This window comes from Canis lupus, chromosome 28 (genome assembly GCF_048164855.1).
Source record: "Canis lupus baileyi chromosome 28, mCanLup2.hap1, whole genome shotgun sequence".
NCBI lineage: Eukaryota > Metazoa > Chordata > Mammalia > Carnivora > Canidae > Canis > Canis lupus.
In genome coordinates this window covers 25,204,874-25,231,974 of record NC_132865.1, presented here as the reverse complement: position 1 = coordinate 25,231,974, position 27,101 = coordinate 25,204,874, and the positions used below count along the sequence as shown (strand labels likewise).

Here is a 27,101-nt window from a genome sequence, read left to right as displayed (position 1 = left end):
ATTACATGAATAGATATTTCTCCAAAGAGACATACAAATGGCAATAAGCACATGAAAAGATGCTAAGCATCATTAATCATCAAGATGATTATACAACACTGTGAATGTACTGAAAATATTGTTTTGAAAAGATAGATTTATTTTAGAGATAGCATGCACACACAGGGGGAAGGGCACAGGAAGAGAGGGCATATCAAACAGACCCACAGGTGAGTGCAGAGTTCGATCCCAGGACCCAGAGATCATGACCTTAGCAAAAACCAAGAGCTGGTCCCTCAATTCACTGAGCACCCAGGTGCCCAGAAAATGGTTACTTTTCTTATGTGCATTTCACCTCATTTTATAAAAGCAATTAATGTCGTCCTGTTTTCCTCTAGAAAGGAGATGGCTTTTCCTTGGTGTTAGAATTTTCCTTCAGTAAACAAAGTTGGATCAGTTTTGTAAAAAACAGAAGAGGTTCCCCTGCTTTGTGAAAAGAACTAAGAAGGTGAACAGAGGAGACATGGTGTAGAGCAGCTGAATGTAAAGAAGGCTAGCTAGCTCCACAGAAAGCTGAGTGCTCCTGCTTAGAAAGCACTCTAGAGAAAGGCCTGTCAGGCCCCACTGTTGCAGAAAGAATATGGGGCTGACATGCAGAAGGGACTGGAGAGAAGACTCATGAGCTCGAGAAAAGACTTGTGTCTAACACAAACATTAGCTACAAGCATCTGTGGAAAAAGCGGGTACACTACAGTTAGTGGATGTCCAAGTTGGAACAAACACAGTAACAAAGTGACCATGCCATCAATTACAGCACATATTTATTAATAACAAAGTAAAAGCAAACATTTCATCCTTTTCCTATGTAAGACAAAACACACTATTTTTATTAGGAGAAATAACTCACTTGCTGTATGTTTAATTTTGCTGACTTCTTCGTTCACAGTAGAGACAGAAGCCAAAGGTGCTTGCTGTCTATTATCTGCAGATCTTGGCTGAACAGAATCATGAATATCTACAGATTTCTGTGATATTGTATCCTAACAAAACAAAAAATTCATTGTAAGTACAAAGAATAAAGCTTTACAGATGAAAACAGTTTTGAAAAAAAATTACGTATGTCACTATGAAGAGGACATTCTACACAGAGTGTGATTATATACACAATGAGAAAATTATTTAAAGTTAACCTATGCATCAATAAGAGCTGACAACCTTTAAGAGAAAAGTTTCCTTTCTGACCCTTATTTGTCTCGGTCTGGGACCACCCAAAAGCAATAGGTAAAAACGCTAAGCTTCACTGTATGGAAAACCTAGTCAGTGATACCCATGAAATGTCATTAAATCTGTTTAAGCAGAATACACGTATGGCACAGGTGGGGAAGGTTTCTGCAAGCCCTGTGTAGATGGAGCTCGGGAAAGCTTTGTAGGGGTGAGTTTAAAGAAAACATGTTCTGTCACCCAAAGGAACTGGCAACCAGAAAGGTCAGTGAGAAGGTGACTAACTACAAGTGTGGTAGTGAAGAAAAGCTGACGTTTATGTCCAAAAGAACTAAATCAGCCTTTGACTCCAGCAGTAGGGGAACCTTGGAAAACCAATGAACACTTGAACAAAGGTTTTCTGATGTGAAAATGGAGAGGTCACTTTCCTTGTAAGCGATTAAGGATAAGATAAAAAATGGAAAGCACTAGCACAGTGTCAGACAATATAGGATAGCTGGCATTACTATTAGCTTTATTTTGTGATAGCAATACAACACACTCCAGACAGAATCCAAAACATGATTTTCAAAGGAACTGAGAATTCTGACCTAGCAGTCTTAGCTGGAAGAGACCTCACCTGGCTTTCTGAAAAGCAACAGGGGCTTGCGTTCCCAAGAAACAGTGCTAATCAAAACAGTATTTTAACTTAGATTTAAAATATCACAGTTTATAATTTTTAATTTGCTGTTCCATACAAAATGGGGATAATGTACCAAACAGCTAAAAAGTTGCTGAAAGCATCAAATGTGAAAACATTTTTTAAACAGTGAAGTGCTACACAAATCTAAAGCCATATTATTATAGTTATAATTGTTCTTACTCATCTTTGTATTCTTTATAAGTGTTTAATATACAAGAGGCCTTTCATAATAATTATATAGAACCAATTGAGTAGTTAGGTAATTTCTCTGGCCATGATGGCCTGTAATATGCTTTTATTTTTATTTTTTAAAAAAGATCTTATTAATTGAGAGAGAGAGAGAAAAGGGGTGAGAGTGTGTATCAACTTGGGGGAGGGACAAAGAGAATGGAAGCAAACTCCTCACTGAGCAGGGAGCCCGACTCCAGGGCTCAGTCCCAGGACCCTGGGATCATAACCTGAGCCTAAGGCAGATGGTCAACTGACTGAACCACCCAGATGCCCTATAATACTTTTAGATAAAAACTTAAATGGAAGAATGCATATAACAACACTTCTAAATTTATAAACCCTTTAAGGGAATGTTTGTTTAAAATTAACTATAAAAAAACAAATGTCTCCTTTTAACTTATATATTTTAAGAAGTATATTTTAAGGGGGAAATTAATAAACTAAACTATAATAAATAAAATAAAAAATAAATAATAAAAATAAAATAAAAAATACATTGTCTTACTGAATATAATTGAAAGTTGTTTTAATTGAAAGCACTGGTTTTTAAATTTTTTTAGACACTGGTCATTTTTTAGTCAATGCTCTTTTGAACATTCTAATGATTTCTAAGATGCTTCTCCCCAGAAAACTAAATGGACACAAAAACTAGGTCACAGTATTGGGGATTTAAAAATTCTCCTTTATATCAGAGGGAATTTTTTTTTATGTTAGGCATATTGGGGGCACCTGGGTGGCTCAGTGGTTGAGTGTCTACCTTTGGGCTCAGGTTGTGATGCCAGGGTCCTGGGATCAGTCCCACATCAGGCTACCCACGGGGAGCCTGCTTCTCCCTCTCTGCCTATGTCTCCACCTCTCTCTCTCTGTGTCTTATGAAAGAAAAATCTTAAAATCTTAAAAAAAAAAAAAAGGTATATTGTTTTCTCAGTTTCTCTAATTAGCCAATGTAAATAAGGATGATTTTTAGGTAATCTGTGCATTTTTTTTAGAACAGCTATGTACAGAGTATGGCCAGAACTCCTTGTTAAAAAAGGACCGTTTAGTGGAAAAGGAGGAGCTCCTATGAAAGAAAACTCTATGTACTTAAGTGGACACATCTCTAGATATTCCAAATACAAAATGTTAGTCCCCAATCTCCAAATAAGATTTCATTTTTTGAAAAACTACATATAGAAATGTACTGACAATTGCTGGAAGGACATATATCACTGTATTAATACTGGAATTGCAGTTGAAGGGGGCAGTATAAAAAGGGACTTGCATTTTTTACCGTATTTTCTTCTGTACTCTACAAAAATTTTTTTTTTTTTTTTACAATGACTAGGTATTTTTCTATTTTTAACAAGTAGTCCCCTTCACCAAATCCGTGGTGGATAGGCACCTGTGCTGGATTGTCACAGGTCATACTGTTTGCACATTTGCTGAAATGAAGGAGAATCATTGATATGGCTCCTGACAAGCCTGTGTGTGTTGAGAGCTTCTCTGACTATCCTTGTGGCCATTTTGCTCTTCATGAAATGAGACCAATGGCTGCTGTGGTGTCATCAAACAGTGGATGAGAAGGCAGGTGGAACTGGTAAAGTCGAGTTTGCTCAGAAGGCGAAATGAGTATCATCTCTAATATTTGGCACCTCAGTCTTAGTGGTTGAAGAACAGAATCAGAAACGTTTGAATCAATTGGCCATTTATGTTTAATAGTGAAAGACTGGCTAATGATAACAATGCACTGTAAAACCTTCAAAAGGAAAGGAGAATGTTTTGTGGACCTGTGTGTGTGGCAATTTTAAGTCCTTAGTTTTTAAAGTCAGTACTTTTTAATGGGAACAACTTGACCAAAAATCTGTCGCAGAATTTTGAGAATCATTAAAACAAAAGTTTAATGAGAAAAACAAATAAAAATAAATACGAAGCAGTCCTTTAGCGCACAGCAGAAATATTCAGCTGACAATGGTAGTGAGAAAAGTACTGCAATTTATTGGTAAACTGTAAGTTGTACAGAGAAGAGAAAGCAAAGGAAAGCAGGGTGAAAGAAGTGGTAGTAGTAGTAGCAGCAGCTCTGAAAAGGAGCCACATAGGAGACTATGAGCTGGTCCTAAAGAGCATTGCTGGCTTCCCCTGTGGAACCTGGCAGCAGCCCAGGCACTGAGCACTTACCCCAGCACATGCAGTTCCAACAACTTTATGTGCGTTACCTGACTTAATTCTCATCAAAGACTCACTCCAACAGAGGTTAGTTAAACTTGCTGAGACCACAGAGCTAGCTACTGCAGAGCCAGGATTTTATTTTGGGTCTGGCATCAAAGCCCACACTGCAAACTACTATACTATACAGCAGAGGTAGCAAAAACAAAGCAAGCAGGCGGTGGGCCAAATTTAAGAAAAACAAAAATGGGAGCAAGCTCATTCTAGGCTTTGAAACAGGACTTCGTAAGTGGTGTATCTATAATGAACAGACAACCCCTGCAGATCAGCGTCATGGAGCAATGTGGCCCCAATGTACTAGTGTGACAGTTCTCTCAAGATAAATTCAGAGCAGTACTTTTCTGTGAAATCTGTATTTTAGCCATTGATAATTAGTTAAGAAATTTAAAAGTTGTTGGGGCACAAACCCATCAATGGACACTAATATGCTACCTCTGTGCTCCAGGGTTTAAAATTAAGTAAAGCCAGATTAAATAATAGTACTGTTCCAATGGTAATTTCCTGATTTTGTTAATGGCACTGTGGTTATGTGTTGTTATTGTTTTTAAAGAAAAACACTAAAGAATTTAGGGTAAAAGGACATCTTATTTTCAATTTACTTTCAAAGAATTCTGAAAAGTTTGTGTGTGTGGGGTGAGACAACAAGAGAAAAAGGAAAGAAGGAGGGAGGAAATGATAAAGCAAACATAGTGAAATGATAACATCTGGAGAAACATGGGGTCATGCAGTTTTATGTGTCTACCTGGTTAGGCTCCAGGATCCAGTTACTCAGTTCAACACTAATGCAAGTGTTGCCATGAAGGTACTCTGTAGATGTGGTGAACATCTACAGTCAGTAGACTTTAAGTAAAGATTATCCTCAATAAATGGCCGAAGCCTCATGGGATCAGCTGGAAGGCCTCAGGTCTTCCTGAGTAGTTCTGCCTGGGGACTCTGTAGCTGTAGCTCCTATCCATGAGTTTCCAGCCTGCCCTATAGATTTAAAATTATTGGCGCCTATAACTGCATAGCCAATTCTGTGAAATTTAAATTAAAAAAAGAGGTAGCTTTATGCACATACATATATTATACCCACAAAAACATATATATATATATATATATATACACGTGCACACTCACACACAAATAGATAGGTATTTTCTGTTGGTTCCATTTCTCTGGCAGAACACTGACTGATGCAGATTTTGGTACCATGCTGCTGTAACTAATACCTAAAAATATCAAAGTAGCTTTGGAATTGGGTAATGGTAGAAGCCAGAAGAGTACTGAGGCATATGACAGAAAAAGCCTAGACTGTCTTAAAGAGACTGTTAGTAGCAACACAGACATTAAATGAGATTCTGGTAAGAATGCAGAAGGTGGTGAAATGCATAATAGAGAAATCTTTTCTTCTGTCACCCAAAAGAATGTACCTATGGTCACTGAATAGAATGTGAACAGAAATATGTTAAAAGTACTTCTGGTGAGGTCTCAGAAGAAAATCCAGAACATGTCACCCAAAAGAATGTACCTATGGTCACTGAATAGAATGTGGACAGAAATATGTTAAAAGTGCTTCAGGTGAGGTCTCAGAAGAAATTCCAGAACATGTTACTGGATAATGGAAGAAAGGCGATATTTGTTATAAAGTAGCAGAAAACTTGGCTGAATTGTGTTGTATTACTGGGTGGAAAGTAGGACTTGTAAGTGATGAACTTGAATATTTAGCTGAGGATATTTCCAACCAAAAGGTTAAAGGTGCGGCCTGGTTTCTCCTTGGTGTTTACACAAAAATGTGAGGCTAGGAGATACACTGAGGAACTAATAAGCAAAAAAGAACTAGCACTTGAAAATTTGGGAGGATTGTGGCCTATCCAGATTTTGAAGGATGCTAAAATTGGAAAATTCATTGTTATGAAAGCATTTCTTCGGATTTAAACAACTTTTTGTTGGAAGAGATTAGGTGTATGGATCCAATGGATCCATTCAAACATTTCAGCAGAAACCAGAAAGAGAGATAAAGTTATCCAGAAAGGACCCATGAATAACCCTCTTGACATACACAGGAGACCCGACCCACAGGGATTTTAAGAATGATACACCAGCAGAAACACAGCCAGCTAAGACTGCAAGGGACAGACATAGGATAAAATGAAGGAAGGTAATCAGATCTCTGGGATTCTACAGGTAGGAAAATGGGCTACATGGCTGCAAACACAAGTTAACCTTTATGAAGAAATGATTTAGAGAGCAGAGCTGCAGGTGCATAGGAAAAGCTGTGGGCCCTGAGGGCAGAGTATCAAAGTACAGAGAATTATCCTCAGGCCTTGAACATTATGAATTCAATTTGCCCTGCTGGGTTTTGACTTGTTTAGGAATAGGACCCTTTTATTCCTTCCAATTTCTCCCTTTTGGAATGAGAATGTTTATCCTATGCTTGTTCCATCACTGTAATTCACAAGCAGGTAATTTGTTTTCTAGGTTTACAGGTCCACACATGGGGAGGGATGGTGCCCCCCAAAGAAACCACAAACCTGATCTAGATGACTGTGATGATGAGATTTGGGGCTTTTGATATGATGTTTAGGTCAGATTCTGGACTTGTTGATGCTATAATGAGTTGAAACTTTATGGAATATTGGGATGGGATGAATATATTATGCCTGAAAGATGAACCTGAATTTTTGGTGCAAGAGGGTAAACTGCAAGAGGTTGAACAGCGGCCCCAAAAAGGTATATCCAAGCTATAACCTCTGGCACTTATGAAGGTTACTTGGAAATAGCGTCTTTAAAGATGTAATTAAATAAAAGATTTTGAGATGAGATGGCTTATATTTTATCTTATAGACATAAGAGATGGCTACTGTCCTTAAGAGAAAGGAAAGGCAGATATGACATATACAGATTTGACTTTACACAGACATGTGAAAACGGAGGCAGAGATTGGAATGATGTGTGTACAAGTCAAGGAAGGCCAATCACTGCCAACAGCCACTAGCTAGAAACTGAAAAAAGCAAAGAAGGAGTCTCCCTAAAGCTTTTGTTTTTTTTTTTTTTTTTTTTTTTTTTTTTTAAATTTTTTTTTTATTTATTTATGGTAGTCACACACAGATAGAGAGAGGCAGAGACACAGGCAGAGGGAGAAGCAGGCTCCATGCACCAGGAGCCCGACGTGGGACTCGATCCCGGGTCTCCAGGATCGCGCCCTGGGCCAAAGGCAGGCGCCAAACCGCCGCGCCACCCAGGGATCCCTCCCTAAAGCTTTTGGAGAAAATGTGGCCCTGCTGATGCCTTAATTTTGGGCCTTTGTCCTCCTCAACTGAGAAACAATACATTTCTGTTGTTTTAAGTCACTAAGTTTGTGGTAATCTTGTGGCAGACCTAGGAAACAAATATACTGGGTGAAGGGTATATTAGGATTCTTTGTACTGTTATTGTAATATTTCTTATAGGTTAAATTGTATCCAAATTCAAATTTTAAAGTGAATTTCCAATAATATCTTTAGCTTGCCATGGAAATCCTTTATAATTCTTTTTATTTTTTTTAAGTAGGCTCCATGCCCATCATGGAGCCCAATGTGGAGCTTAAACTCACGACCCTGAGATCAAGACCTGAGCTGAGATCAGAGCTGGATGCTTAACTGAGTCCCCAGGTGCCTCTTGGCATGGAAATCCTTACATAATCTCAAATCTGCCTTTTAATACTCTTGACATCATTTTGCTGTATGTCTCAGAGCATCTATATTATAAAATAATTTAAAATACCTCTTTCATTGCACTTAACAAAGATAAATTTTAGCCACCTGGGAAATTTACCATCATGAAATGAAGCTTAACCTAAGAGTTCTGGACAGTAGATTTACACCATCTTTTTTAAAAGACCTGGACTCACATAAAAGAATTGGCCCAGGTAAAATTACTACTCACCAGCAATTTTAAATGCTTTATATATGAAAACTTACCAGCTGTTTCTCACTCACAGGAGATGGAGGTGGGGGAACAGTTTCTCCAGAAGAGGGACGCCAGGTTAAAAGCCTTTAAAATATCAAAATCACACCAATCACTGAGAATGTGAAACATGACACATCCAATATGTTTTGAAACAGCATAAAAACGTCGTAAGAATATGCCAAAAACAATATAATCCTCCTCTGACTACTGCTAAAAACTATTTGCTGAAAAAATCTAGTAAAAAATTTAAAATACGTATTTCCAGAAAACAATTAACTAGCATATAATTAAAACTGTACTGTGGTCATCAGTTAAAAAAACAACAACACACTTCTGAAAAGTTTCAAAAGCTTTAAACTCACTTTTTCTAAGTATTGTCATTAAATATTTTCTAAGTGAGACTGAGAAAAGTTGGAGAAAAATTTTCAAAAATTGATAGAACTCTTTAGATTATATTTTTAAAATGTATAATAATAAATGAAACGAAATTTGGCCCAAAAGAAGAAACTAACTTGCCATCCCTGGATTGGGTACTTGGAATAGAAAGATGATTAAGGCCCAAGTTCTTGCTTCTGAGAAGCAGGAGCTCCTGGGGAATGGAGTAGACAGATGGTAGATACATCATTTCAATTCAATATGGAAAGAACTCTGGTGCAGTTATTTTCTATTAAGAAATGTTTATTAGATGATCTTTAAGATCATGCATCTTCATTTGAATTTGTAATTCAATAAATTAAAACAGAAGCAGTTCCTAAAAACAAAACAAAGAATGTTCAGCCTGGCTGGTTTTTGTTAAGATTTCACAGGGACAATAGCTAGGCAAGAATTCGGACTGTCTTTGACATAAAGGACAAATAAACTCTGACAAAAATGGATTATTTGTCAAGTACATTGTTCCAACAAAATGTGCACCAAAAAATAAGAAAAACTGACCAGTATTTGTCCGTTTTGTGTAGACTCACCTAGAGGTTACTTTCCTAGAGGTGCGTTTGACTTACAATGTCTTATTAGGATACTTACAAGGGGATCATACTAATGCACACATATTTAACTCAGGTCATGAAAAAGTTTATGATGCTTAAAAATCTGAACTCAGTTTTCATATAGTTTTATGCCAGTACATACGTATGTCTCTACTTATGATGTTTTAACTCAGATTTAAAACATCCCATTAAACAGATCTAAAGTAAAACTTTGTGTAGGTAAGATAGCCCCAAAGGTTGAGCTGGGAAGTAAACTGAAGTATGTCCTACAAATAATCCAGGTGCTATTAGTCATTTAGCGAGACTATGTCTTAGTTTCCCCATTGATAACTACTCCTTCACTACAATTCAATTTTGAACTAAATCATTAGAAGATGACAACTATAAAATATATTTGCAAATAAATTTTCCTTAAATTATTAAATCGTAGTAATGAAATATATGTTGTTGTTGTTTAAATTCAAAACCACTGCTTGCTTTAATCTGGATAAATAAAACCCTATTACAGTAGAATCACTTCAACATGACCAATGACCATATGAGACAAAAGTGTTTGGTTTATAAAGAATTTAGTACAAATATTTGTTATGGTTTACAGGAGTCCAATTTGCAATAAATAAAAATTCATGGAACACTGAGGTATTTTTAAAAGAATCTGTCAAAAAAAATCACTAGTTACTATCAAGCTTTTTATGTCTATCATTCAAGATACAAATAAAGTTGTATAAAATCTTACGCATGTGGGATTGTGGTTTTGAAGATATCCAGTGTGCAGTTACAAGTTTTATCCCAGATTTCTAGGGTAAATTTCTCACCATTCAGAATAACAACATTCTCTAAGCAGTTTGTACCAGATCGTGCTAACTGCTCATTGTCTGGAAAAGAAAAGAGCAATTCATTTATATATCACCAGGGTCATATATTTAACACTTTGTGTCACTATTTGCTATATACCTACCTTGCTGCACACACCAGTATAGTTGAGCAAAAATATCATCCAAAAGTACATCACTGAGTACTTCTAAATACTGGGTGAATACATCACAGATCGCATAAAGTGCATGATTACAAGTTGTAGTCATCCATTCCGCTTTCTAAGGGAAAAAATGTCATTAAAAGGTTAGACCATTTGTCAACCACCAGTATTAAAAAAGAAATATGTTTGCATAATTAATAGCTAAGCCTGTCCATGTTCCTCTCAGAGCGCTTACTTCCCTCTAGAATATTACACTCACCTCAACTCAGTATCTGAGATTTTTCTGTTATTTTGTAACAAATTATGTATAAAATAACTATTTCTGCATTATTTTTGATTATAAAAAATTACTACTAAAAAAAAATTACTACTGAATTGTCTTGCTACTAACATTATGACTTCTCAAACAATATGCATGAATATCAACAGCTGGCCTTGCTCCACAATATGACCGAACATAAAAGAGAAATAAGAATTTAACCAAGTGGGTTTAGCATAAATTTAAAATAAAACTTTCATGAAGTAGGGTTACTTGAAAATACTACAAATGGTAAATAAGGCCATACAAAATAAGTTTAAATAATTTATTTTTCTCAAATACAGAAAGGACTAATCTGGACTCGCTGATAAAATTTTCATATACAGTTTTGTGTCAGTGCATATACATGTCTACTTATTAATGTTTTCTGTAAGAGTCAACCTGTAGATTTAAAAATCACAGATCTAAAGTAAAACTTCTTGCAGGTCAGAAAGTCTCTAATGTTTGCATTTAATATAGCTGTATGGGACAAAACAAGAAAACTTGAAGCTCTCTCCCTACATTGAATGAAATGCACACTATAATTGGTTTTTAGTAAAAGACATTGAAATACAAGAAACAAAAGAATACTATGTATTCTTTACTCACTTCAGAATAAGAAGTTGCTATGAATGCTAAAAAACGTTATTGGTGTCTATAGTTGTAGCAATATTAAAATGAAGAAACTGGAAGTTCAACAAAAATAAAAAACAACCGATTCATTATAACTCAGTTCTATGCACAAATAGTGTTCTTTCTTGATAAAGATATACTTTTTATTACAATGAAAAACTTGCTAGGAATTTTTTCTCTTTTGAAAGATTTAAGATTTTAAGATGTGATCTACTAAACTATTAGAGAAAATATTAAGAACGCTTTTAACTTGACTGTGTCAAATGAAAATTTTTTTCTCTTACCTCTGTCTGTTGTTCTGGCAATTTCATGTTGTCAAAGATTCTGAAAACAATTCTAAATAAATCCTGCCACCAGTGTTTTTCATAAGTGTGGCCATAAGTTTTCATTATTTCGAACATTACTGTTAAACCCCTAAAATGATAAAAACACAAGTGGAAAAATATAATACAAAAAAGTATACCATATCAGATTCTCTTAAAATAGATTTTAGAGGTCATAAAGCTACTGAAATGGTTTTAAACTAACACGAGATATTCAGTTTTAAGAAATTTCCGCTGTAGAACAGGTTTCTTTGGAATGCGTCATGTAGGAAAAAATTCCAAAGGCCTTAGCCTTAAAATATTTTATTTCATTTTTCTTCCATTCCCACTCATCATTCCAGCAATTTAAGATTGTAAATAAAATTAAAGATTGTGAATGATCACCATAAAATTAGTTTCTGGGAAATCTTTTACAAAGAGTTATAGGACTTTTTCGCTAACCCTGTAATTATTCATATAGGATCTCTAAAGAAAAGGATTTATAAAGCTGATCCACTAAGATATTCATGTGGGCAGTTTATTTCCTACTCTATATCCTAGGCATAGAGGAGTGCTTCTCACTCAGGAGGCACAGAGTGTTTACTGAACAAATAAACTGCTCAGTATCACATTCACTGTCTTTTAAGTGTTAAAGTTAAAACTCAACATTGCCTTCCTAATTCCTTAATATCTTCTTCTAAATAATAATCCCTTCTTATAACAATGCATTAAAAAACGTAATCTTTCTATATGCTACTTTTTTCTAGCAAAATTGGTATCCTTCCATTTAGAAAAGGTTTGTATTTCTGAAAAGGTCTGATGGTAAGCCAGAACAAAATGTTTGAAAGACTCCATAAGGATTGGTTCACAGTCCAACTCATTTACTATGTTACCTCTGGGCCTAATACACGTCTGGCACATAGCAGGCTCTAAATAAACATTTGTTAAATAAACGTGTAAAGCATATTATAACAGTCTGGTACAGCGAGTTCACAGCAGTTTATATGATCTGTAAGATATCTAATGTATATAATGAAAAAGTAAAGGAGCCATAATAAGAAAATTCCCGTGGAAGAAATACATTCTCTGCTTTGGGAAAAGCCTGTTGAAATTCATGATTCCCCCTACAATGAAACAAGGCTCCCTCTTCCTCCTTTTCCTGAGCCTGAAATCCATTTCCTCCCACTCTTAGTAACTGGATGCTAACTCCCAGAGCTAGGGGTAAGGAGATGTGGGAATCCTGTTTCTTCATGGCCCACAAATCAAACACAGACCTACAGAGGTTTCCAAGGATTTTCACTATTCCAGAAATCTTTTTGAAAGCAATACTTAAGTTGCTGGTACAGGGAAAAAGAGTATTCGACACCTTAGGTTAATTAACCAACCCTAAATTTATAGAATTTTAAGGCAATCAAATGGGAACACATGTGAAAGTACTATGTAATTAACCTGTTATACAAATTGTGGTATTACATTTTATTTTTTTAAAGGTTTATTTATTTATTTATTTATTTATTTATTTATTTATTCGGGGGGGGGGGTGCAGAGACACAGGCAGAGGGAGAAGCAGGCTCCATGCAGGGAGCCCAACGTGGGACTCGATCCCGGGTCTCCAGGATCACACCACCCAGGGCTGCAGGCAGTGCTAAACCGCTGCGCCATAGGGGCTGCCCTGGTATGACATTTACATTTACATTGTAAATCTCAATAATTTAGTTTACATGAGTCAGGGGCTATCGTGAATTTTATCAAGTTCCTAACAGGTCCACTGCCAAACAATTCTCAATGTCTTGTGATTTCTAAATTCTATGACAAATTCCCAAGGTTTGAGTCCTATTTTGGATTACTTACCTAATTTCATAAAAATTTCTGTTATGACAAATAAAAATGAAGTTTCTTAGGATATGTATCAAACTCCACCTTGGATGGGGATGAGGGGGGTTGTGGCATAAGGGGAAGAAGGAAAGATTCATTCTTTCATTATAGTTCTATCATTGATATGTTACAAGTCTGTATTTACTCTTTCCAACTTTAGAAAATCCAATAAAGTTAACTGCCCAAATGACTGATTCTCCCCTAAAAGACAGATTTTTAAAAACATATAATTGAACTCATGATGTCTCAAGCACCTGTTGACAGGTAACAGGATATACAAATCAGTCATTTCAATTTGGCAGTAAAATATGTAGGATAAAAATTTTATATGGGATTGATAGGAGCTGTAACATAAGAAGTGTGCATTGAATGCTTATCCAGTTATACTATAAGCATAATAGTTTCTTTACAAATGGACTTAAAAAAAAAAAAAAATGAAAAAAATGAAAAAAAAAAAAAACCAAATTCTGCACATTCATATAGATCTTTTCTTAAGAATATACTTTTGAAAGAGCTCATCTCTTTTTTTAATAGACCTACATTATTCAAAACTGTGTTACTGACCAGTCTTCAAAGAGAAATGGTTCTTTATCTAAAGTCCACCATGGATGTGATTTGGAAATTCTTCTAGCATTCATCAGGAAATAAATATTCCCACTAACTTCAATTTCTAATTAGAAACAAATGTATGAAAAGACAGAATGTGTAAACTATTACAAAAAAGCTAAAACTCAAAGTAGTATGCTAGACTATAATCTGAAGGAAAAGTAATATTTCTATTTTTACTGTTGCTCCATTAACATTTTTAAATCTGCCTATCAAATAATTACTATATGTGATAAAACACATGACTTATGGACTTATGGCCTTCAACTACTAAACTTATGTTCACATAAGAAAAGTTAAGTCAAAATGAGCCTTTCAAAATTATAGTTACAAGCAATGACTGTTACCTGGTTCTTACATCTAATTTGCATCTATTGATGATACAGGATAACTCAAAGAGAATTGGGAACCATCCTCTGACCCACACCCGGTCTTCAGGTGCCACATTCATATCATCACTTGTGTACTCCTTGAAAGCCTTCAAGAAGAAAGGTAGATATATTTAAGGCAAAACATAAAACCTGTATATTATTTCTCCAAAAATCTTTTTGAATTCTTTACAAATCAAAAGTGAGCAATTTAAGACTATAACTGCCTATGAAGAGGACTGCACTAAAGCTGAAGTTGGTTTTAGTTTCAACTCTGTGATCAGCTTTTCTGTATTACTCTATTCACCAGGTTACATTAGGCTTCCATTTTTATTATTTCCCTGGTTATGACACATGCAGTCATACAAGCCACCCTGGGAAGTGTGAAAGGTCAAATGAGTCAATGTATGTAAAAAAAGTACTAAGCACCCCATACATACACATTTGTATGTAGTAAAGAAAATCTTACTATCAAATCTGTAATGAATCACTTCTCTTGATGACAATTACAGAGATACATTCAGATATGCAAGTTAAGGTTGGCAGCCAGGTTGCCAATTCAACTTTTTACTTCAGTGCTTAAGCCCACACTCATCCACAGTCAACCTCAGTGCTGCACAGTACAACATGCAAGCAATAGTATGGGTTCATGGCTAAAAACATAGGATTGGGTTCAAACCCTAGGTCTCCTTTACTAGCCCTGCAATCATGGACACAATTTTTAACTCCTTTGTGCCTCAGATTCCTTACCTGTATTGGGCTATAACACTACCTATATCCCATAAAGTTAACATTAAATGAGTTAATACGCATCAAACACTCAGAAAAACACCTGACATCTTTAGTAAAAGACAGCTATCATTACACTTAGGAAAACATCTGATACTTTTAATAAATGATAGCTATCATTACTAACTACTTAAGTCAGAATCAAGCTCAAATAATAATGCTTCATATCCCCTCAATTCACCAATAAACTTCAATCTCAGACTGGAAATAAATACTCAGCAAAATTTTGTTTACTAAATGATGCTATACCTGAGGTCTATCAGACACATATTTTGCACAATGGCGAATAAGTCGAATTGCTTCCATACTTGTGTCTGGGAAAGCTGCATTGCACGCAAATTCAGACAAACACTTCACTGCATCCTGGAAAGAATCAATGGTCGCTGGAAAGTGTTTTTCAAACACAAGAGCTAAAAGGGTGGGAAATATATCAAAATAATTATAATTTTTCAATTATTCCTAACTGTACCAAAAAACACCAATCCCTAGATGTAAAGCATGCTTAAAGGTGAAGGGTTTTGATGTCTAACAGACAAGGCTTCGTGTCTCTCATTACCACTTATTTGACTGTCTTGAGTAGTGGGGAGAGGGACACAGGTCTGTGTTTTCTTTACACTATAAAGCCAGCACATACTACAGTGATGGTATACAGCTGGTACTGAATCAACAGTTGTTGAGTGAATATACAAAATTATGTTCAATCTATCTGTATTTCAGTTTCTTAATCTATGAAAAATGACAATGGTCATCATTATTATCTTTCAGACAGCTTAACCTATATCCTCAGGATTTCATTCTCTTTTAAAGTCAAAGGAGGCTAGTGTAATGTAGTGGCATAATATTATAATGTAGCAGTCAAAAACCTCTCCCTGGCTTTGAATCCTAACCCCATGATGCACTTTATACAAGTCACTTAACCTCATTGGGCTTCAGTTTCCTGATCTATTTAAAAAGGGATAATGAAGCTACTTATCTCATAGAGCTGTAAAGACCAAAGGAAACACATTCAAAGTGCTTACTATACTATACTTGCCATACAGTAAACATTCAATGAATGTTAATTATAATAACGTAGTAACAATGTCATTATTCTTACTCTGTTTCTATAGGCAAAACTTGGTAAACTTAAAACCTAGAATAGACCCCTGATTTTACATTTGTATTATTTTTTTAACTTGAACATAGCCGGAAGAATACTCACTGACAATGTGCCCTGTTGTTTGGAATGCAAGTTCCACTATGCTTTCATCTTGATCAGATGCAGCTAGATGAAACACAGAGAAAATGTTCTTCCATCCAGACCGAATGTTAGCAGCTTGAGAATTAACCATTTGTGCTATACACCGTACAACCATATCTCGAATTGTTGGAGACCTAAAATATTAATATCATTGCTTGGATATGCATATAGATAAAAACCCATCAGCTTTTTTTTTCCTTTCTTCTGATTTTCCCCCTGCTGTGGGAAATAATATGGTATTTTTCTGATATTAAGCAATTCAACAAATATAATACCTGTTCCGTTTCATTATATGTTCAAATGGTCTTAAGAAATCCTTCTGGAATCTGAAATTAGCAAGCTCCCCTTTCTCTAAAAACTTCATTGACAATTGCCTCAAGGAGTCTACTGCAAAAATAGCTACATCTTCATTAGGATTACAGCCAACCTGTAATGGCAACAGAAATATAGGGTGCTAATGTCAGCAGTGAAAATCTATTTCTTCATTTTTCAGAAAAAATATATGACTAATGACTAGCGTAGATAGGTAAATCCTAAGATTCTCCACAAAGGCACTAGGTGTACTAACAAAATTTCTCAACAAGAGAAACATATTTTAACTAAACTCTTAAAACCTGCAGCAATCACTTCTAAAAAGAAAGGATTCAAAGGGTTTTCTAATTTCAATTACAAAAATGTAATTTAAAAAAGCTAGAAAAGGAAAAAGTCTCAATTAGATTATAAGGAATTGTTTAAAATTATAAATGTAAGCAAATCTTATAACTATTTAAATACCTTATTAAAATGATCGCCAATAACTTCCCAAATTCGAGACCACTGCAATCTTATTCTTCCCATGTTATAATATGATATTTCTACTATTTTTTGTAGACTAAACATTCTTGGATGTGTAGTGGAAAGTAATTCATCCATAGACACGGCACAGAGCCAACGGACAAAATCCACTATAATATAAATAGATTTACATTGTTTAGCTTAAGTTTCAAGACTTTTAGCCAAAAAAACAATTTATAAATGAAATAAATATATATACTTACCAATAGCGTTTCCATCTAGCCTTGTAGACCCTGTAAATATTCTAAAGGAAAGAAACATAATTCAAAAATTTATAAAGTCCTATGTCTGTTTCATCAATTCAAAAAAGTAAGTAGCCTGAGGTACTTGCTACTTTTTTTTTTATTTTTTTTATTTTTTTTTTAAATTTTTTTTTAAATTTTTTTTTTTTTTTTTTGGTACTTGCTACTTTAAATCTGGTTTAAGGTAACAAAGAATAAGGCAGTCAAATTAGTATTTTATCATATCATTTAATAACAAGTATAGTTTGGATGTTCCTCCCTCCCTCCTTTGCATATAATTGAGAATATATTGTTGTAATTTTATTAGTAAGTTTACAAACACTAGATCAATAGCTTATGAGACTCTAAGGATAAGAAAAATATCAATTGTAAAACTAAATGATAATTGGCACAGTGCAAAACAGAGGATTTTTTTCAATTCTTCCTGATTATCTACTAGCAATAAACATGTCCTAAGATGAAAAATTCTTTGTTTTTCAGGTAACATGTTTGATTAGAAAACTCATTTATGTTAAATTACAAGCAATTGCAAACAGTCTCCAATAGTTTAACCAAGAAATGGCTAAATAACTTTTTTTGGAAAATTCAAATGTTTATAGTTAAGCTGTCCTGTCTAGCTTTGCCCAGATTTCTTCACTGAGCTTTTTCATTGTTTTGAAGTTTCAGAAAAGACTTCAGCATAAACCTATTAGTCTTCTTTCAAGGTCTATATTCTTAACCATGCCCTGGTTTTGTAACCAAAGGTATAATGTACCTTCCAGAGTGAACTGATACTCCTCAATTTACATTGTGTACTATAGGATTTGCATGGCAAAAAGGTAAAGGCAGGAGCAGGTCAAATATTAAGCTTAGAAATAAAGGAACTGGGAGCGCCTGGGTGGTTCCATCAGTTAAGGAACTAACTCTTGGTTTCACCTTAAATTATGATCTCAGGGCCATGAGATTGAGCCCCGTGTCGGGCTCTGTGCTTAGTGTGGAGTCAGCTTGGGATGCTCTCTCCCTCTGCCTCTCCCCCCTGCTTGCTCTCTCTCTAAAATAAATTTAAATAAATAAATAAATAAATGTATGTATGTATGTATGTATGTATGTATGTAATCATAGTAACAGTAATAGCTACCAACAATCACAAAGTGGGTGCTCAGTGTTTTATAATATATATCCACTCACTTAGTAATCACAAATACCCTGTGAAGTAGGAACTGGTATACTTCTAATTTTATAAACATAGAAACTGAGGCATAAAGATATTTAATAACTTCCTTAAAGTCACAGAACTAGTAAGTGCTACAGCCAAGATTCAAATCAGGATGGATATACTCCACCCTCTTTACTACTCTGATACACTGCCTCACACTTACCTGAAAACATAAACATAACAAAACATAAACATTTAGAGTATATTGTTTTTTTCCTACAATGTCTACTATATCCATGCTGTGAGTATATCATGATTTTTTTAACCTCACTGCCCTTGAATGTCTGTCCATGTATCCTGGCAATGAGTAACAAATATAAGACAGGAAAAATAGCCTAAAAACCAACAACATGATGACTCAGAATCTGATCTGCTAAAGGAATATTTTAAGTTTTCCTCTATTGTTCTTGTCAGTACAACAAAATAATTCAAAGACCTAGCTGCGAATACCATGGGGGTCGGGGAGGGAATAGAATAATAAGACCCCATTTAATCCAGTGGTTAGACTGGATCCAGAAATTAAAAATATAAAAAGCCTACAACTTCTTGCATAAACAAAAATGAAAATAGCTAGGTACACATTATAAATGTCATTAGGTGATTTCTCAAACCATATATATTCTCATAGGCAATGGCTATAAAAAAAAAAAATACCACGGAGGTAAAACTAAATAGTATACAGGAGAAACAGCAAGAAAAGGAAGAAGGAAAAAATTTTCTTTAAACTGAGAAGGAAGTTAATGACAAAGAGTAGTGGCAGAGATGGAGATTATATGCAACTACGTGGGAAAGAAGCAACAAATTGAAGGCCCTGAAATCATGGAGAATAAGGACAAAGAAATACCAGTCGCAGACAAGTTTATAGACTCAGGGTGACAGAATTTATTTCAGGAGCATACATCCTGAAAAAAGGCATTCAAGTAGCCTCTGAGGGGTCACTTTATTTCTTGTCATGCTCCACTACAGATAAACCACATGGTAGAGCAAAGCAGTCTGTGGAGGCATGTAAAGTTAAGCCTTCATAAACTAAGGCAATAGAACAGGGCTATATTTCATAAAATCAGTCTATGAAATGGATTCTGCATTCCCTGTACAAAAAGCAAAGGACTGAAGCACGAGAATCCTGTGTGTTATTATTAAAAGATATATCCTTAAAAGCATGAACAGGAAAACAAAATGATAGATTACTGTTCCAGCCACAAAATGAAAGCAAAGCAGCAATACCCACCCCTCCCAAAAAAAGTTGACAAAACCTGACGATTCTGGACCTCAATAAACTTTAAACTGTATGCAATGCAAAGGCAAACTACATGTAAAAAGTTTTCACAGTGAAAATATGAGGTAACACTGGTTTTTTAGACCTAATTGGAGGGTATTTATGATCAAACACAACTGGGGATGTGCTACATGTATTTTCTGATAGGTGATGGAATGTTCCAAAGTGTGAGATAGGCCAATATAAAGCTAGATCTGTGTGCTTAAAATTAATAAAAACAAAAACTATGGTACTTTTTTTTATTTTTTAAACTTTTAGCAGTAAGTCATTCCTGGATAAAATCTATTCCTGCACAAAATAACTTTTAATTGAATCATGTTTTTTCTCTTAAGAAACAGAAGCTATAAATAATTAAGCAAAAAGAATTACTATGATTTTTCATGTTTATTTTCTATACTTGTCATAACAGATTATTCAGAACAAACCTAAGGACAAGAAAATGATTTTTTTGCAGGACAGGTATAGAACTTTCCAGGATGATGCCTAAGACTACGTGCACCACTGACTTGAATTACCCAGGTTATCTAACTGACTTAGCTTATGAATTAGAGTCAGAATATTGCATAAAAAAATATACTCAGATACTGAGAAAGAAATTCAGGAAGAAATTTAATGAGAAAGTAAAATGCATCACACAAGAGTATCTTATAGTAAATCAAAGATATAACTTTTAATGCTTTTACTATAAGCTAAAATTTAAATGTTGAGGTTTTATATCAAATTGGATATTGGATTTAGGACTGCAGAAGCTATCTGGTGATGGCAAATTTGAGACAACAAAGTACTAACAATTTGTTTCAGACTTCTCTAAAATATCTTAAATTCTTAAAATGGAGAGGCATATCATTTATTCAAATGAATTCTATGTCTCCCTGCAACAAAAAGTGGATGGATAGATAAATCAGAATTGGGTATGGTCATACAAAATAAACTATGGAAATAAATAGTAGGTAAAATGTTAACTCTTGCCTGAAGAGATTCTCATTATGATAGTTAAGAGGATTTTTTGCAAGGCAAGAAAATCATTTGGAAACAAGCTACCCTGTCAGAAGAGCAGATTATTACACTCCTCTCCAGTTGTACATGCAAGCAGAGTGGTGGAGAGGCTAAGCGTATACACTCAAGAGATAGATATGCTGCCTGAGTGTATGTCCTGACATCACTCCTCCTAATTCTCTGTGGGTGAAACAGTTATTGCAACAATAATCAGGTCAAAATTAGTTGTGGGGATAATCAAGTTATTTAGGCCCCCTCTGTCTCAGTTTCTTCATTTGTAAATTAAAGACGATAATAATACTCATTTCATGAAGTTACTAGAAGTATTAAATGAAGTAATACATGGAAAGCACTTTGAAAAGTGCCAAGCACATGGTAAGCCTTCAAGTTATATAGTGGGTATAAAAGGATATGCAATCTTTCTTCAGCCTTCACAAGGAAAAGGCAAATGACCTCCTTCCCTCACAAAAAAAAAAAAAAAAAAAAAAAAAAGGTCAGCAAGTGGAGATTAAGAGTTCTTTTCAAGGAAAAAGTTGCAGGGAATATTTCCATGGTGACCAGCCACTGAATACTCTTGTTCAGTCTGTACTTAGAGCATTAAGTTTTATCTGAAATAATTCTGGATTAGCAGAAGTCTCCAAGCACCAAGAAAAAAATGCATATATTTCTGAAAGTTTCATCAGAAGTAATAAATACATTTAAATGTCAGTGTTGTAAAATGTTAACTTTCAAATATATGGGCATTCATCCAGAAAAAGCTAATCTCAAAGGAATACTTAGTATGGGCTTACTTTTAGAAAACAAACTAAATATGATAATGTATATAATATACAAATTCCAAAGTCCTTTCCAAAGAAGCTTACTATAAGAATTGCCAGCAAATCCTTCATTTACCCAGAATGCAGTCTTATATCAAATAGGACTTGAAAGATTACATTCCATTTTCATATAGGGATAATAAGAGCAATTAGCTTTCTATAAAGGAAATAAAATGTGTTCTTTTTCATCAAGATTACCATTTTCTTAATGTTCACTAATATCTATTTTAAGTTAAATTTTCATACTGTTTATCTCCTTCCTATATTTCATGATCTAAAGAGCAAAATTATAGGTACTTCATCACCTAAATCACCATATATCACAATACAGTCTTAGGTAACTTTAGGAAAGTTATTTTGGCAATGATTTTTCTTTCTTTCCTTTTTTTTTTTTTACCACTACTGAGCAAAATGTATCTAAATGCTACAGAATTAAACCAATGGTCATTTGAAAAGGGAATAAAATAAATACCTTACCTATCTACAGCAACAACAACACTTTGAGAACTGGTTTCTCCGATGGATTCCTGAATACTTGCTATCTGCTTCCAGTCCACATTTCCTCCAACTACCACACATAAAAGAGAGTCATTTCAGTCTGAAAATATTCAGTGGAAGAATACACTTACATTTCTAAAACATACTTCCAAAATCAGTTATTTTCCTAATGAGAGAAAGCAAGCTTTTGGTAAATAATTGTTTTTAGCATCAGTGACCTATATCAAGGCCAAATGTGCTTAATTAGCTATACTAAGTGGCATATAGACATGAATGGTTATAAAGACAAATTGGGCTCAGAGATCAACAAATTAGGGGCATTGGGAATTCAGATCACAAAATTAATGACAGTAGGCATAATTTCACTTAATGTTTAAGAAACAGCACTAACTGTAGTTCCAATGCTACCTTCCTTAGGATGATTCTCAATTCCATTAGATCTCCCTGTCATTTAATCTCTAGTCCTCTATTTACAAACACTTACTGGAAATTTTACCTGAATTTTCTAATATTTTCTCATTCAAAGGAACCATTTCTCTTTCCCTCAAAAACTGGTTCCCTATGCCAGACAGCAAAAACAATTTTCCCAGTTTTCAAACTCTTAATCTTCCAATTAACCCCCACCAGTCATTAAATCTTTCTTTTGACCTGTTTCAGTATCACTCCTTCATTCTCATTCCTACTTAGGTTAGAGTCTTATAATTTCAGGGCCAGATTTATGGACAGTTTCCTGACTGTTTTCCCTGCTACTAATTTTTCCCTTCTTCAATCTCTCTTTTCAGTCTCCTGTCAGGTTAATTTTTCTATATCATCACATTCATTTTGCTTACTATTACTTTCAGGATAAAGCATAAAGTTTTTAAGCCTAGCATTTAAGGCAGTACCCTGCAACATTCTAGCCATTATGTCTGTTCAGTCTATCCCTCAATTATCTAAAACCCAATTTGAGTTCTCAAGAAGGATTCCTCCCATTGTTCCTCTGAACTAAGCATTTGTTTAAATAACAGTCAAATCAGGATTTCTTCCATATAGTTTCTCATAAATTACTACAGGTGTGTTGATGTTGCCTTCTCAGCACAAAAAGCTCCCTAAGGCAAGGAACCAAGTCATACACATTTTTTGTTGTTATTAATCGACCTCACTCAATATTAAGTCTAAAGCAGATGTTAACAAATATTTGTTGACTAAACTGATCAGACACTCACTAAATGCCTTTACATATGCAGCCACAATAGATGATATTATTTAAAGCAGCTGAATTTAAATTCTCTTCCAGGAACTAAACAATGTGAAAAAGATGTGATTGTTGACTGCAGAGTTTATAATTTATGAGGAGAGACAGACTGAGACAGACTTACAACCAACTTTAGTAAAACGTAGTAATTACTTCATCACTAAGATAAAACTAATGACATATAATAAAAGTTTTGTTAAATACAACTAATTCTGGTAGGCAAGAGAGAATAGGATTGTTAGCTTATGGAAGGGTTTCATATATGATGACATATTAATTCAAGTTGGACCTAGAAGGATGATCATGTAGAAAAGGAGGCAAAAGGAAAATTTACGTAGAAGGAGCAGCATATGTAAACTAACAGAAGGATGAAAGCAAACACGTTTTAACACACTTGGTTATAGCCATAATGGAGGATCTGGCTGGGGATGAGAGAGAAGGGAGTGAATAGTAGTAAGGAGATGAAGCTGGAAAGACGGGCTAAAATTAAAATGTGAAGAACCTTGACTGTTATGTTTAATGTATTGCTTTTGAAAACAGAACAATACAGGGCACCTGTATTGTGGCTCAGTCAGTTAAGTGACAGACTCCTGATTTCAGCTCAGTTTATGATCTTGGTCCTGGGGTATACCCTAGGGGAGTATACTGCCTGATGGGGAGTCTGCTCCTCTCCCTCTGTCCCTCACCCCCCCCTTGCTTTATTTCCCTCTCAAATAAATAATCTTTTAAAAAAGATTATAAACAGGGAACAACAGACCTTTTAGAAGACCGATATGATGCAACCTATTTTCTAAAAAGTTATTCTGGTAATATCTGTAAAACACAGTGAAATAGGAAGAGATACAAGAGCTAGAAAGACAAATTAAAAGAGTCTATTTAATACAAGTGAACAAGGATGAAAGCCTAAAATAAGCGACAGAGAATGGGGGTACCTAGGGAAATAGGGTCAAGCAACACTTGACTTGAAGCACATTAGCACACTACAGGAATTTAACGAAGAAAAATATATGAGAAAAAGTAATGCCCATCACCACAAAAGTCCCTTTGCATATTATCTGAATGTCTTTCCAAGAAAGCTTTTATTTTTATATTTAAGAGCTTTTATTATACTTGAATAATCTGTAATCATTAATAAATATATTTAGAAGAATCAAAAAAATATATAAAATGTTTAGCAATCCAAAGAACCTAATTTAAAAGCACATGAAATCTTTCAAAATTCTGTATAACACTGGAACATGATAGGCTAATAGTTTCAGCTTTACCAAATTACTCAAAACCACAAATATTCAGATAAAGAACAAAGAGGTAGGTGTGAATATTCACTTAAGATTTATATGACAAAACCAATGAATTTATTTATTTATTTATTTATTTATTTTTAAGATTTTTATTTATTTATTCATGAGAGACACACAGAGAGAGGCGGAGACATAGGCAGAGAGAGAAGCAGGCTCCTTGCAGGGAGCCTGATGTGGGACTCGATCCCTAGATTCAGATCATGGCCTGAGCCGAAGGCAGACGCTCAAATGCTGAGCCACTCAGGTGTCCCCAAACCACTGAATTTTTAAACTTTGATATACACCTTAAAAGAATAGTATGCATATAATTCTAATAATCATATGCTATGTATTCTTAATAACTAAAAGTTTCATGTTTCCAAAAAGTAGAAATACAGACTTGTATCATATCAGTCAGAATGTCCAATAAACCTCCAGTCAGCCCTATTAATGTGGTTACATGGACTACCTGGAGATGGATGTTGTCAATAAAGGAGGATATTATTTTTAAAAACCATATATATATATATGTAGGTATACACACACACACACACACACACACACATACACACACACAGAGATTACATCTCCTCCAACGTCTGGACTACATATTCTTCTAGCTTGAATTCTGACTACAGCATCCTGCTGAAGAAAAACTCTGTTGCCTGAGTAAGTGACAGGGCACAGATGGACAGAGGTGGACACTGGGCTACACTGGGCTAGCCGATAACCAATGAAATGGCCTAAAGGTAATACTCTGCCCAACAGGGGCCAAATCAACAGAATGAATCCCTCTAGGTTATAGACTCAAAAATGAGAGACCTAATCAATTAGGAATGAATGGAGAATGGAGCAGGTGAGAAAGGGAAGTAGATGACATGAGATGAAATCTAGATAAAGTATGATAGACAGATGAAGAATATGGCTGCTTGCTTGAGTGGCTTGGAAGTCTGAATTTTGTATTTCATTTCCAGTTCCAGAAAGTGTTTATTTTTACGTAAATTCCCTTTTCCTGAAGTGAGAAGGTAGGTTATCTCATCCCTAACAACTTAAGTAGCTCAACAGTAATGATCAAATTAATTTTAATTTACTTTCTAGTATACTAGGAAGCAATATCAGCAAGTATCATTATTTCTCTTTGACTAAAACTTTTAGAAGATAAAATACTCCCCTGGTATTTTATTTTTAGTGTAACCTACTTTTACTGCTTGCCAAAATTAAGCCCTGGCAATTTGCACCTGTTATTATTTTAGCATTCCTATACTCCCAAGCCCTTTTCAAAAAACAAATTAAAAAAAGCCTTTCAAAAGTTACTGAATCAAGGCACATTCATTTCACTTGTTGGTAAATACTTTTCAACTGTATATCACACTTTCAGGTTATGTAAGTCACCATGAAGGTGCTCACCAGTTCTAAAACCTGCTGGGTAACCAAGTTATTAGGTCTGTACCTTCACCTCCCAGAACCAGAGCATCTAAGATACAGCTGGGGTAAGAACTCCACTGCTGGCTGCCACAGCTGAAATATCACTAGCAAATAACTGTCCCTAGTTCGACTTGAAGGCACAACATGGTCGTGGTGTTTCTTCTTTCCCTATGGATCATTTTTCAAACACAAAGTTTTTTTGTATTTCTTATGAATTTTTACTGCGAGGAACAACAGAGAAATCACTAAAAGACAAAAAGACTATATCTAGAAATATAGTACTAAAGTAAAAGAAAAACCTTAAAAGGTAAATATTCTTAGATTTCATTTCAGATATGTGTTTTTTTTTTTTTTTCTGCTCTTTCCCCCGCTCCTGCTCTCCTTAAATCATGCCTCTAGATTTCTTGGACGGAAGTGGAGTGGGGAAAATGGAGAGAGAACAATCCACAAACCATTAATACACCAGCCACTGTACTAAGTCCATTTTACACATTTTTATTTAATCCTAAGACCTCTATAGGTAGGTACTTCTATTGGTTTGCAGAAGTGGAAACCAAAGCTCAGAAAGTTAAAGTAACTTGTACACAGTAAGGAAGATGTACAAAAGAATTCAAACCCCAAAGACAGTCTAAATACTGCTTCTTCCCTGGTGGTATGCTTTCCATTAGGACTAAAAATGTATTGTCTTTAGTTCTTCTGTAGCCATTCTCACTAATATTTTCCTTTATTCTACTGTGTTAAATCTGCAAGTTCCTGGCCACACCAATCAGACAAACCATGGGAAAGTTTCTATACAAGTGTAAGAATTGGTAAGAACTGCATAGTGCCTTTAGAAAATCTGAATGTGAATGCTTTCTCCAGTTGCCCCAACTATTTGTCATCTTATACAAGTCTTCACTCATTTAAGTTACCTGTTCAGCATTAAAAACAAATCATTTTAAATTGTACCTTTCTCCTACCACCAACTATGAGATTTAGATTAAGGGTA

At 34.9% G+C, this 27,101-nt stretch overlaps 2 protein-coding genes across 11 annotated transcripts in view; one reads left to right on the top strand and one right to left on the bottom strand.

Moving 5' to 3' along the window:
- ARFGEF1 (ARF guanine nucleotide exchange factor 1) overlaps positions 1-27,101 on the bottom strand; it is a 140,120-nt gene that overhangs the window by 10,548 nt on the left and 102,471 nt on the right. For all 6 annotated transcript variants that reach the window (XM_072804345.1, XM_072804346.1, XM_072804347.1 and 3 more), the window contains 12 exons: positions 22,154-22,244; positions 17,353-17,393; positions 17,090-17,259; positions 16,591-16,742; positions 16,277-16,449; positions 15,325-15,485; positions 14,266-14,396; positions 11,420-11,549; positions 10,187-10,322; positions 9,965-10,103; positions 8,257-8,329; positions 887-1,019 (listed from right to left, as the gene is read on the bottom strand). In XM_072804345.1, coding sequence (XP_072660446.1) covers positions 887-1,019; positions 8,257-8,329; positions 9,965-10,103; positions 10,187-10,322; positions 11,420-11,549; positions 14,266-14,396; positions 15,325-15,485; positions 16,277-16,449; positions 16,591-16,742; positions 17,090-17,259; positions 17,353-17,393; positions 22,154-22,244 — 1,530 coding nt within the window. The remainder of the gene's footprint in view (positions 1-886; positions 1,020-8,256; positions 8,330-9,964; positions 10,104-10,186; positions 10,323-11,419; positions 11,550-14,265; positions 14,397-15,324; positions 15,486-16,276; positions 16,450-16,590; positions 16,743-17,089; positions 17,260-17,352; positions 17,394-22,153; positions 22,245-27,101) is intronic.
- Positions 1-27,101, top strand: part of CSPP1 (centrosome and spindle pole associated protein 1) — a 180,812-nt gene that overhangs the window by 141,119 nt on the left and 12,592 nt on the right. For all 5 annotated transcript variants that reach the window (XR_012020084.1, XR_012020083.1, XR_012020082.1 and 2 more), the window contains one exon: positions 14,305-14,410. The gene's annotated coding sequence lies outside the window, so the exon portion shown is untranslated. The remainder of the gene's footprint in view (positions 1-14,304; positions 14,411-27,101) is intronic.